At 43.5% G+C, this 13295-nt stretch overlaps 1 protein-coding gene across 1 annotated transcript in view; it reads right to left on the reverse strand.

The window, feature by feature from the left end:
• SYNE3 (spectrin repeat containing nuclear envelope family member 3) overlaps positions 1–13295 on the reverse strand; it is a 54805-nt gene that overhangs the window by 25171 nt on the left and 16339 nt on the right. The window contains exons 2-4 of the mRNA XM_075282442.1: positions 2334–2490; positions 568–740; positions 28–337 (exon numbers count right to left, since the gene is read on the reverse strand). Coding sequence (XP_075138543.1) covers positions 28–337; positions 568–740; positions 2334–2477 — 627 coding nt within the window. The 5' untranslated portion in view covers positions 2478–2490. The remainder of the gene's footprint in view (positions 1–27; positions 338–567; positions 741–2333; positions 2491–13295) is intronic.

Consider the following 13295-nt stretch of genomic DNA (forward strand, 5'->3'; position numbering starts at 1 on the left):
CTTTCCTTTAAGGTTTAAACCACAGACCTGAGCCTTCTTCTTTATCTTGAGGTATTCGGCCATCATTGCACTCTGAATGCTTTCATCCACACTGGGGTCCCCAATCCGGTTGTATAGGGAAGAGGCTTCCTCCAGTAGTCTGTCCACCAACCGTGACTGATTCAGAACATCCTTCATGAGCACCAGAGCTTGTTCATATTGCCAGCGTTTCTCCTTTAAGCCCAGCTGCAGCTCCACATCTGACTCCAGGGTCACGGTGATGTTGTGAATCCATAGTGTAAACTCATCTCGTGCCCTCAGGTACTCGTTCCAATGCAACCAGACCCATTCGATACGGCTGAGGAAGAACAAAAACACTGCACTTCATAAGAGCTCTAAGACACAGTAACAAGTCATACACCTATATGGACAGCATAGAAATTGTCATTCACTGACTGCAAGCAGAGATTGTGGAGGGGGAAAGGAACTGAAAACAAGTGTATATCTAGAGCTATAGTCCATTCAATTCAATTGACTGATCCACAACCAAGGATGTAATGACAGACAGTGCACGGACAACCTTCTTACCTGTGACAATGAATCATGTATGTTGTGGTTTCCTCAAATAAGCCTTTAATTTTTGCCAGCTTAAGCTGGATCTCAAGCTTTTCCTCCTCACTGCTCTCACTTAGCAGAACTTCCGCTTTCATCAAGACTTTATCAATGAGCAGCTTCCCATCACCTTCCAGCATGCAGATTTTCTGCAGGGAAAAGAAGCATTTACTCAGATTGAGGAATGTAACATAATATCAAATAATGCATTGTGAAACAAAATAAGGCTACGTTCACATTTGTGTTGTCGCAATGACTGCCTAAATAGGTGGACCAAAAAAGTTTGGCATGCACAGGTTTTTCGTCCATTGCTTTCACTTTAAAAACAACAGAAACCCAACAACAACAACAGATTTTTTTTCCTATGAGTATGTCTTTGTAGAATGTGAGGAAATCCACACAAATACGGGGAGAACACACAAACTCCTTGCAGATGTTGTTCTTGGCAGGATTTGAACCCAGGACTCCAGCGCTGCAGTGCTAACCACTGAGCCACCATGTTGCCCCGTAGGGTCTGTCAGGTTTCTGTCAGGGATCTTGGCACTGCTTCTATATTTTGTCCAGCATGTCTGAAGGATTCTGTGATGGAGGCACCTTATGGTTTGCACCTCTTAATAAATTTGGATCATCTTCCTTCTGCGCACTTCAGATTGAGACCAATGCATCAAACACTGTCACAATAATAAGGGTACTTGAAATCTGAATTCATTATAATTTTTTATACCATAAATTCAACCAGACATGTATAATGTGACAGACAATAGAAGATCAATCTCAATCCTGAAGGCCTGATGAGCCCATGCTGGCATGTAAAGATGGATGAGAGGTCTGACCTTGTCTCCTGTATGTCTGTGCCCTGGGGTAAATGATCATACCCCCCATAAAATCACAATCAAGGCCATATGTCACATGTATATTAAGTTGGTCCCCTGAAACTTAGGACAAAATGATGGGATGTACATAACATTGAGTAACAGAGAGAGATTGCTCTTCAGTCCACAGATCTGTTAAGGCACAGGCGCCACTCTGATCCTGAAGGCAAGCTATTACACTGAACATGAAGGACAGAGTCCTGCCGCTGTGTGTGACTTGGAATGTGAAGAATCTGAGCCCAGTTCCAGTAACTTGACAAGTCTGTAAAGGATTTTACAATGCAAGTCTTCCCTGCTGACTGTCAAACCCTTCTTCCTCCTGTCAATGATTCCATCAAGCTACTTTCTAAGTAAAATTTGTGACAGGGAAAATCGGGTGACAACCAATAAGGCCATTACGGATCTGTACAAGGATGTATTACCAAGTGTTAGCTCATAAATGGTTAATCAGTTAGGTTATAGGAGGAGGGGTTAAAACCTGCATGTCAAACAGTTTAGCCATCCACGAGAAAGCCGAGACTTGCAATTGTTTATGTTATTTTTTTCACCAAGGGCAAAATACATACTTAACCTTTTAGTCAGTTTGTCAAGTATGTAGAACCTTCTTGCAACTTTGTTGAAGAAACAGAATATTTTGCTTCAGCTGTGATTTAAAGGATCATAAAACCCTTGTTTTTGGCGCCATCAGAAGATCACATGCATCACTCTCATTTTTTTTTAAGTGACAATGATGCAAAGCTGCATCTTCCTGCAACAATAATGGCACTAGACATGTGTTGAACCGTAGAGACCACCTACATAACGTGATGGGTTAATCTCATGAATAGCCTCACATATTTTACTTTTATCACTCCCATTCTGCGTCCTCACCTCTGTCTCCCTGAGCCTAGACTCCAACGCTGTTCGGGGGCCCTTTGTGTTATCATTCTCTTTCAGCCGCTCCTGGATCTCCTTCATCCAGGCTTCTGCCTTTTCCAGGGACGTCTCAAACTCATCATGTGGCAGCTGAGTCATCGCATGAGAGAAGCTACAAGACAAGGACAAACCAAATCCTGAATTGTAAGACAATCATAAGCCCCGCCTCATTATGCATAGACACGCCCAATGTGCACATTTACATACAGCCTCATTACTGACTATAATAATAACATGAAGGGAGCAGATATTCTGGATTCATGGAAAGAAATGAAAAGTAAAAGCTCAAGAAAGAGAGCTCTAAATAAAAATAGCAATTATTAAATCCTGGCTTAAAAGAATTTCACAATATAAGGCTACATGCACATGACCAAAAAGTCTACAAAAACTGATTCATACTAAGACCCCACAGATCGATACTCAGCGCTAAAGCGCTGCGAGAAAAACTACGGCGGGAACGCATCACGGTTCTTCCCTCAGCGCTTTGAACAGAAAGTTCACGGAGTTTTCCTCTGCGGACTTTCTATTATCATTATACAGTCCTATGAAAAAGTTTGGGCACCCCTATTAATCTTAATCATTTTTAGTTCTAAATATTTTGGTATTTGCAACAGCCATTTCAGTTTGATATATCTAATAACTGATGGACACAGTAATATTTCAGGATTGAAATGAGGTTTATTGTACTAACAGAAAATGCGCAATATGCATTAAACCAAAATTTGACCGGTGCAAAAGTATGGGCACCTCAACAGAAAAGTGACATTAATATTTAGTACATCCTCCTTTTGCAAAGATAACAGCCTCTAGTCGCTTCCTGTAGCTTTTAATCAGTTCCTGGATCCTGGATAAAGGTATTTTGGACAAACAATTCAAGTTCAGTTAAGTTAGATGGTCGCCGAGCATGGACAGCCCGCTTCAAATCATCCCACAGATGTTCAATGATATTCAGGTCTGGGGACTGGGATGGCCATTCCAGAACATTGTAATTGTTCCTCTGCATGAATGCCTGAGGATTTGGAGCGGTGTTTTGGATCATTGTCTTGCTGAAATATCCATCCCCGGCGTAACTTCAACTTCGTCACTGATTCTTGAACATTATTCTCAAGAATCTGCTGATACTGAGTGGAATCCATGCGACCCTCAACTTTAACAAGATTCCCGATGCCGGCATTGGCCACACAGCCCCAAAGCATGATGGAACCTCCACCAAATTTTACAGTGGGTAGCATGTGTTTTTCTTGGAATGCTGTTTCTTTTTGGACGCCATGCATAACGCCTTTTTTTATAACCAAACAACTCAATTTTTGTTTCCAAAATGAAGCTGCCTTGTCCAAATGTGCTTTTTCATACCTCAGGCAACTCTATTTGTGGCGTACGTGCAGAAACGGCTTCTTTCTCATCACCCTCCCATACAGCTTCTATTTGTGCAAAGTGCGCTGTATAGTTGACCGATGCACAGTGACACCATCTGCAGCAAGATGATGCTGCAGCTCTTTGGAGGTGGTCTGTGGATTGTCCTTGACTGTTCTCACCATTCTTCTTCTCTGCCTTTCTGATATTTTTCTTGGCCTGCCACGTCTGGGCTTAACAAGAACTGTCCCTGTGGTCTTCCATTTCCTTACTATGTTCCTCACAGTGGAAACTGACAGGTTAAATCTCTGAGACAACGTTTTGTATCCTTCCCCTGAACAACTATGTTGAACAATCTTTGTTTTCAGATCATTTGAGAGCGGGCTGTCCATGTTCGGCGACCATCAAACTTAACTGAACTTGAATTGTTTTGTAGAAAGAAATGGTCCAAAATACCTTCATCCAGGATCCAGGAACTGATTAAAAGCTACAGGAAGCGACTAGAGGCTGTTATCTTTGCAAAAGGAGGATCTACTAAATATTAATGTCACTTTTCTGTTGAGGTGCCCATATTTTTGCACCGGTCAAATTTTGGTTTAATGCATATTGCGCATTTTCTGTTAGTACAATAAACCTCATTTCAATCCTGAAATATTACTGTGTCCATCAGTTATTAGATATATCAAACTGAAATGGCTGTTGCAAACACCAAAATATTTAGAACTAAAAATGATTAAGATTAATAGGGGTGCCCAAACTTTTTCATAGGACTGTATCTATGGGAAAGCCGTCGGCATTTCCGTAGATATAATTGACATGCTGCAATTTCCAAAAATGCGCCATTTTTGGATATTGCAGCGTGTCTCCGCTGCGGTTTTTACCGCAAAGTGGGCATAGGATTCACATGAATCTCATCCACTTTGCAAGTACTGTAAAACACCCCGGCCTTACAATCTGCAAAACATGTTTACATTGTTTCAATATGTCATTCACAATAACGGATCTGTAAGAAGACTAGTATGATCCCCTACACTTAAAGAGGACCTTTCACCCTCTCCAAAAAGTCAACCTCTTTACACCAGTAAATAAGTACAGCTCTACTGATTCTAGCACAGTTGGAATTTTTTTCTCTAGCCTTTCCTAAAGCAATCAATGCTGTTACTTTTGGTCCTGACCACGGCATATGAGTGGTTAAATGCATGTGAGCAGAGTCATGCTTCCGGGTCCCTACTGTATGAAACAGCACAGACCCTGCACCTAGAGAGGCCGCCATATTTAGTCATGTGCACCAGGAGATAACAGTACGTGCTGGTGCGCCTAAGGGTTAAATGTGAGTCTGAGCCGCAAATACAGACAAGAATAGAACCTGCTCCATAATATGTGAATAGTTTATACAGTCTGGACACTGATCAGTGCTATAGGGCATAGAAATGAATGAGTCCAAATATCTGCAAATACAGACAATATACTGAGAACAACTATGGTTGTGTGCATGGGGCCGAACTAGGAGCTCCAATAAAACATGTACCAACTATATACCTGCATAGTTTCCACCATGTACAGGAGACTGATCTTACACAAAACATTCACCCATTACTAATGGACGAATACTGTTCTGAAGAGCTATGGGGAGTTCTAAAAATCTCATCTAAAATGGGGAACAATTATAGTTTGTGGCAAGGTTCCATATTTCACATTTGTATACACTTTTGCAAACATTGTTTAGTTCTACAAATGCACCTATGCTGATTACAGTCTTCACTGAAAATCTCCTACAGTTTTATGTATGCAACTCCAAAGTCTAACCCTGCAGTTATGTATTACTCTACTTTGCTCCCTCTTCTTAAAGGGGCTCTATCAGCAAAATCATGCTGATAGAGCCCCACATAGGCGTGAATAGCCTTTAAAAAGGCTATTCAGGCACTGCTAAAGTTATATTAAACTACCCCCCGTTTTAAAATAAAACCCTAAAACAGAATGTGATAAACTTACCCATCGTGCACGGTGGGCGGGCATTCAGGGTCCGCCGTCCTCTTCAGCCACGCCTCCTCTTCCTGCAATGTCCTCGGGTCCTGTCTTACTCGTGAACTGACATTGATAAAAAAAAAATTGCGTGGGCGCATGCGCAGTAGTAGAAGCAGCATGCTACTGCGCATGCGCCCACGCCATTTTTTATCAATGGCAGTTCGCAAGTAAGACGGGACCCGAGGACATCACAGGAAGAGGAGGCGTGGCTGAAGAGGACGGCGGACCCTGAATGCCCGCCCACCGTGCACGATGGGTAAGTTTACCACATTCTGTTTTAGGGTTTTATTTTAAAACGGGGGGGGGGGAGGGGGTTTAGTTTAATATAACATTTACGGTGCCTGAATAGCCTTTTTAAAGGCTATTCACACATATGTGGGGCTCTATCAGCATGATTTTGCTGATGGAGCCCCTTTAAAAAAAAAAAAAAAAAAAACTACTGAAACTTGAAGGGGTTATACAGCACTTTATAATTGATGCCCTATTCTGTCCACTGCCGGGACCGCCACAGATCAGCTGTTTGCCTGTGTCATACTTTTAATAGTACTGTGGTTATCCTATAAATAGGCCATCACTGCAGAACTCACTATGGCTTCTATTAAAAGTACAGCACGTGAGCACTGCAGCTCATGGTGGCACAGGGAACAACTTGGGGTCCCAGTGGTTGGAGGGGAGGTTCTTCCTGGAACACTTTAGACAGAAAGTTCGCAGAGAAACCGCCGATGTTAGGTATAATTGACATGCTATGATTTCCAAATCCGCACTGCTTTTGGAAATCGCCATGTGTCCGCAGCACACTTTTTACTGCAAAGTGGGTATGGAATTTGCTAGAATCCCATCCACTTTGCTCTGACTGTAAAACGCCGCCATTACGACATGTGGGGCCCTGGCCTTAAAGGGTTTCATATGTGGAGCTACAGAAAAAGTGCATCTCCGCTGTGCTACCTTGTTTCCGTAGTTCTCTTTCACTTGTATGGAAATTGTGAAAGCAGCATAGAGCAGAACTACCCAACTGTTTGTGTAAGTCCTGCCTTAGGAGTAGTTATCTCTCCCTTGTCAGCAATTTATCAAAATGGGAATAACTATAAGGAAGTACATAAAAAGGAATGACATATGACTACATGATTACTTGTAGTCTGTAATCATGGAGACACACAGGTCTGTATAAACAAAAAGGGAGAAGATTTTTAATCAAAACTATTCATAAATGTACTCATTTTTTTGTATTTCAGAGGCAAAATAGTTGCAAATAATATATAATAATGAAGGAAAGAATTGTGCTGCTATTTTAACAAGAAGGAGATTTTCTTCCTCTTTGCAAGCAGAGACAGCCACCCGACGCAGAAAGGGTTAATCCTTCCCATTTAGTGATTTGCATCCCTCCAGGATGATTCTGTACTCTCTAGTTTATGCTAAAAACAAGTAAGGGAACGTATTTTCTGGCCTGTAACCATCGGGGGAAGCCGCCAGTTTGGTAATTAGTTTCTGCAGAGGTTTCCATTGCTCCTCCTTCTGGATTTCTGAAATATGAGCCAAGAAATTTCCAAGGAATTACTGTTCTGTAGCTGCTCCTTGCCTGACTACTCCATTAACCTCTCTGAATATCAAGGTCATACCCAGTGCCAGTCTAGAGCGCCAATGCCTGTTCTTGGCACTGGAATTGTTGTGGAACCTATAACTTCTGGCAGATGGCACCCTCTCACTGGGCCTCGGAGAGTGGTTGCTGCCCTGCACTTCCAACCCTCCAGTTATTGCATCTTGTGTTCTTACTGTTATTATTTGTCCCTTAATAGCCTCAATTTTTCCATCTTGTGGTTCAGTGAGGAATTTCTTGGAGGTTCAGATGAAACATTGTAAAAGAAATGTTGAAGATATTAAAATATTTCTTCTTTTAGTCACAGAATTATATCCCGTGCAGGAGAACCGGAGCCACAAAGCGATTCCTTTAACGATTTGTATACTTGCTACGGTTTTTATACTTGCTTCAATACATCTGCTACAATAATAGAAAAATGAAGTTTATCAATAGTTTGTTATGTTCTGCCATTTATATATACAGAATCTGTTTAGTCTCTTCTATGCTGTGCCGATGGCAACCCATCCTGTCCACAACTAACGGACAGTCTAAAGGAGTGGCACCTTCTTTCCCTTCCCAGGTGCTGTGTAATACTGTATACTAGTGCTATATTAATAAAGGTTATTATTAGGACACAGCCTATGTGTTATTCATAGAGGACCTTTCATATCTTCTAGACAGGGAATGTTAGATACTGTTGCAAAGCTAACAGCGTACAGAATTAGGCTCCACATTGTGGAATCACAGCTTTTTTTGTTGCAGATTTTGTTGCAGTTTTTTAAATCCAAGTCAGAAGTGGATTAAAGAAAACATAGAAGTATAAGAACTTCCTATATGTTTTCCATTCCTTTTGCAGTCATTCTTGGCTTTGGCTCAAAGAAACGCAGTAAAATCTGCAGCAAATGAAGCTGCGTTTCCGCAACGTGGGCCTCAGCCTTAAGCGCACTTTCAGCTTTGAAGGTATCTCTCATAATTACATAGATATTTATGCCATCTATTTTGGGTACCAATAACACTGTATTGTTAGGTATATTGTCAGTACCAGAAACACTCACATTGTGGACAACTGCACAGCAAACTGTTTGCTATGATGAATATAACGCCCTAATAAATATAGCAGCAGCAATAGTTACATGGTGGACTCTAGCACAGTAAGCTGTTTGCTATCAGGGAGGTGTAAGAGGACATACATATCAGTAGTCTATCCCTTCTAGGAGACACATTTTCTAGTGTCTGCTATACTGACAATGTACTTAACAGCCCTTTAATTTCATTTAGCTTTACTGATTTTAATGGTATGAATAATAGTTACATTTTAGAGCCTGCACACGGACTTTACGCTTGCTCATTCTGAACGTAAAACTCGTTCAGAGTGAGCAGCGTAAAAACCAGATCCCATTGACTTGAATGGGTGCCGGCTTACATGCACTCCCCATTGAAATCAATGGGAGGGTTTTTTACCTATTGCGCGTATCACATTGAAAGCAATTGGTAAAAAAGCCTACCATTGATTTCAATGGGGAGCGCGCGTATGCCGCTCCCAAGGAATTCAATCATTGACTTTTTCCTTAGTTAGGCCCGGTTCACATCTGCGCATAGGTTTCTGTTTGGGGAGTCCGCTTGGGGACCCCCAAACGGAAACCTAATAGGCATAAAAAAGCGGTTACCTAAGGAAAAACTCGGACCCTATAGACAATAATGGGGTCCGTGTGGTTTCCGCATGAAAAATGTGGAGAGTAAAGTGCTGCTTGCAAGACTTTTCTCTCTGCATTTTCCATGTAGAGAGGGGAACAGAATGGCCTGAAAGCAGATGTGAACCCGGGCCTTAGGCTGAGGTCCCATGTAGTGAAACCCAGCAAGAAAAAAACTGCAGTAAAAAAAAATCAGCAAAAATACACTGGGGATTATTTATGAACTGATTCTTTTTGTTAGTGGATATTTATTAAACAAGTTCAGTTCCTTGATAAATGTTGACCACGTTAGCTATTTTAGGTACTCTGTTTTTGGCCATATGCACTTTGCACCTTGTTTTTCTAAAAACTTGCATAATACATTTTGCACAAAATAAACCACTTGGAATTGTTGTTCCAATGCTGTGTGCACTCTGACCATGTACTGGGGTGCATTTTGCGCCTTTTTCTCACCTTTTTACATAGGTGCAATTTATGAATACAGTGATAAAGAAAAAACAGGTCACTCCTAGTCACAAAGGAAAAGAGGAAAGGGAAGAAAAACATCTGGATAAAAGATGCAAATGTGTTATAAATACAGTGCAACAAGCAAACAAGCCCTCAAAAAGACGCAATTAAGGGTCCGTTCACACAATGTAACGCGCCGTTCATGCTGACACGTAAACTCGTGTCAGCGCAGCAAAACAGAATCCCTTTGACTTCAATGGGTTCCATTTAGCGTGTGTAACACATTGAAATCAATGGGTTAAAAAGCCTCCAATTGATTTCAATGTGTTAAAAACGCGAAACGGAACCCATTGAAGTCAATGGGATTCTGTTTTGCAGTGCTGACTCTGACGCGAGTTTACGTGTCAGAATCAACGACGCGTTACATCATGTGAACGGACCCTTACACCAAATAAAGACAGAAGCTGCTGAATAAATGTACCCCGTTATGTTTTTTTTTCTGCAGTGTTTTTTACTGAATTTTTACAGTTTTTTTTATCCCAATATTAGATCTATAGGGAAAATACTTGCATTTCTACAGCTGAAATTTACATGATAAATTTACAAAACACACTTTTTCACAGCTTTTTTCTGGATATATGATATGAAATATCATTCACTATATTGGTAATTTTTTTCTGCTGTGTTTCCACAACCTGGGGCCTTAGCCTTAGGATCAATGCACACAGAGTTTTTGGGTGTGGATTTTGATGTGGAATCCGCACCAGAATCCGCGTGGAAAAAAAGCCTCCCATTGACTTCAATGAGTTCCCTTTTCCGCTCGCTTCCGCCTATTCCTCACCATTTTCCTCCATGTGAATGGACCCTAAGATCAGAATAAAACAAGCTCTGCTTGTCGCCTGTAACCTTGGAGAGATTTAACTCTACATAGGAGCTGCAGACACAACATGGCAGACTAGTTTTAATGAAGACTAGAGATGAGCGAACACTAAAATGTTCGAGGTTCGAAATTCGATTCGAACAGCCGCTCACTGTTCGAGTGTTCGAATGGGTTTCGAACCCCATTATAGTCTATGGGGAACATAAACTCGTTAAGGGGGAAACCCAAATTCGTGTCTGGAGGGTCACCAAGTCCACTATGACACCCCAGGAAATGATACCAACACCCTGGAATGACACTGGGACAGCAGGGGAAGCATGTCTGGGGGCATAAAAGTCACTTTATTTCATGGAAATCCCTGTCAGTTTGCGATTTTCGCAAGCTAACTTTTCCCCATAGAAATGCATTGGCCAGTGCTGATTGGCCAGAGTACGGAACTCGACCAATCAGCGCTGGCTCTGCTGGAGGAGGCGGAGTCTAAGATAGCTCCACACCAGTCTCCATTCAGGTCCGACCTTAGACTCCGCCTCCTCCGGCAGAGCCAGCGCTGATTGGCCGAAGGCTGGCCAATGCATTCCTATGCGAATGCAGACTTAGCAGTGCTGAGTCAGTTTTGCTCAACTACACATCTGATGCACACTCGGCACTGCTACATCAGATGTAGCAATCTGATGTAGCAGAGCCGAGGGTGCACTAGAACCCCTGTGCAAACTCAGTTCACGCTAATAGAATGCATTGGCCAGCGCTGATTGGCCAATGCATTCTATTAGCCCGATGAAGTAGAGCTGAATGTGTGTGCTAAGCACACACATTCAGCACTGCTTCATCAAGCCAATACAATGCATTAGCCAGTGCTGATTGGCCAGAGTACGGAATTCGGCCAATCAGCGCTGGCCAATGCATTCTATTAGCCCGATGAAGTAGAGCTGAATGTGTGTGCTAAGCACACACATTCAGCACTGCTTCATCAAGCCAATACAATGCATTAGCCAGTGCTGATTGGCCAGAGTACGGAATTCGGCCAATCAGCGCTGGCTCTGCTGGAGGAGGCGGAGTCTAAGGTCGCTCCACACCAGTCTCCATTCAGGTCCGACCTTAGACTCCGCCTCCTCCGGCAGAGCCAGCGCTGATTGGCCGAAGGCTGGCCAATGCATTCCTATGCGAATGCAGACTTAGCAGTGCTGAGTCAGTTTTGCTCAACTACACATCTGATGCACACTCGGCACTGCTACATCAGATGTAGCAATCTGATGTAGCAGAGCCGAGGGTGCACTAGAACCCCTGTGCAAACTCAGTTCACGCTAATAGAATGCATTGGCCAGCGCTGATTGGCCAATGCATTCTATTAGCCCGATGAAGTAGAGCTGAATGTGTGTGCTAAGCACACACATTCAGCACTGCTTCATCAAGCCAATACAATGCATTAGCCAGTGCTGATTGGCCAGAGTACGGAATTCGGCCAATCAGCGCTGGCCAATGCATTCTATTAGCCCGATGAAGTAGAGCTGAATGTGTGTGCTAAGCACACACATTCAGCACTGCTTCATCAAGCCAATACAATGCATTAGCCAGTGCTGATTGGCCAGAGTACGGAATTCGGCCAATCAGCGCTGGCTCTGCTGGAGGAGGCGGAGTCTAAGGTCGGACCTGAATGGAGACTGGTGTGGAGCGATCTTAGACTCCGCCTCCTCCAGCAGAGCCAGCGCTGATTGGCCGAATTCCGTACTCTGGCCAATCAGCACTGGCTAATGCATTGTATTGGCGTGATGAAGCAGTGCTGAATGTGTGTGCTTAGCACACACATTCAGCTCTACTTCATCGGGCTAATAGAATGCATTGGCCAGCGCTGATTGGCCGAATTCCGTACTCTGGCCAATCAGTGCTGGCCAATGCATTCTATTAGCTTGATGAAGCAGAGTGTGCACAAGGGTTCAAGCGCACCCTCGGCTCTGATGTAGCAGAGCCGAGGCTGCACAAGGGTTCAAGCGCACCCTCGGCTCTGATGTAGGAGAGCCGAGGGTGCACTTGAACCCTTGTGCAGCCTCGGCTCTGCTACATCAGAGCCGAGGGTGCGCTTGAACCCTTGTGCACACTCTGCTTCATCAAGCTAATAGAATGCATTGGCCAGCGCTGATTGGCCAATGTATTCTATTAGCCTGATGAAGTAGAGCTGAATGTGTGTGCTAAGCACACACATTCAGCTCTACTTCATCGGGCTAATAGAATGCATTGGCCAGCGCTGATTGGCCAGAGTACGGAACTCGACCAATCAGCGCTGGCTCTGCTGGAGGAGGCGGAGTCTAAGATCGCTCCACACCAGTCTCCATTCAGGTCCGACCTTAGACTCCGCCTCCTCCAGCAGAGCCAGCGCTGATTGGCCGAATTCCGTACTCTGGCCAATCAGCACTGGCTAATGCATTGTATTGGCTTGATGAAGCAGTGCTGAATGTGTGTGCTTAGCACACACATTCAGCTCTACTTCATCGGGCTAATAGAATGCATTGGCCAATCAGCGCTGGCCAATGCATTCTATTAGTGTGAACTGAGTTTGCACAGGGGTTCTAGTGCACCCTCGGCTCTGCTACATCAGATTGCTACATCTGATGTAGCAGTGCCGAGTGTGCATCAGATGTGTAGTTGAGCAAAACTGACTCAGCACTGCTAAGTCTCTGCATTCGCATAGGAATGCATTGGCCAGCCTTCGGCCAATCAGCGCTGGCTCTGCCGGAGGAGGCGGAGTCTAAGGTCGGACCTGAATGGAGACTGGTGTGGAGCGATCTTAGACTCCGCCTCCTCCAGCAGAGCCAGCGCTGATTGGTCGAGTTCCGTACTCTGGCCAATCAGCGCTGGCCAATGCATTCTATTAGCCCGATGAAGTAGAGCTGAATGTGTGTGCTTAGCACACACATTCAGCTCTACTTCATCAGGCTAATAGAATACATTGG

This window comes from Leptodactylus fuscus, chromosome 7 (assembly GCF_031893055.1).
Source record: "Leptodactylus fuscus isolate aLepFus1 chromosome 7, aLepFus1.hap2, whole genome shotgun sequence".
NCBI classification, from domain to species: domain Eukaryota; kingdom Metazoa; phylum Chordata; class Amphibia; order Anura; family Leptodactylidae; genus Leptodactylus; species Leptodactylus fuscus.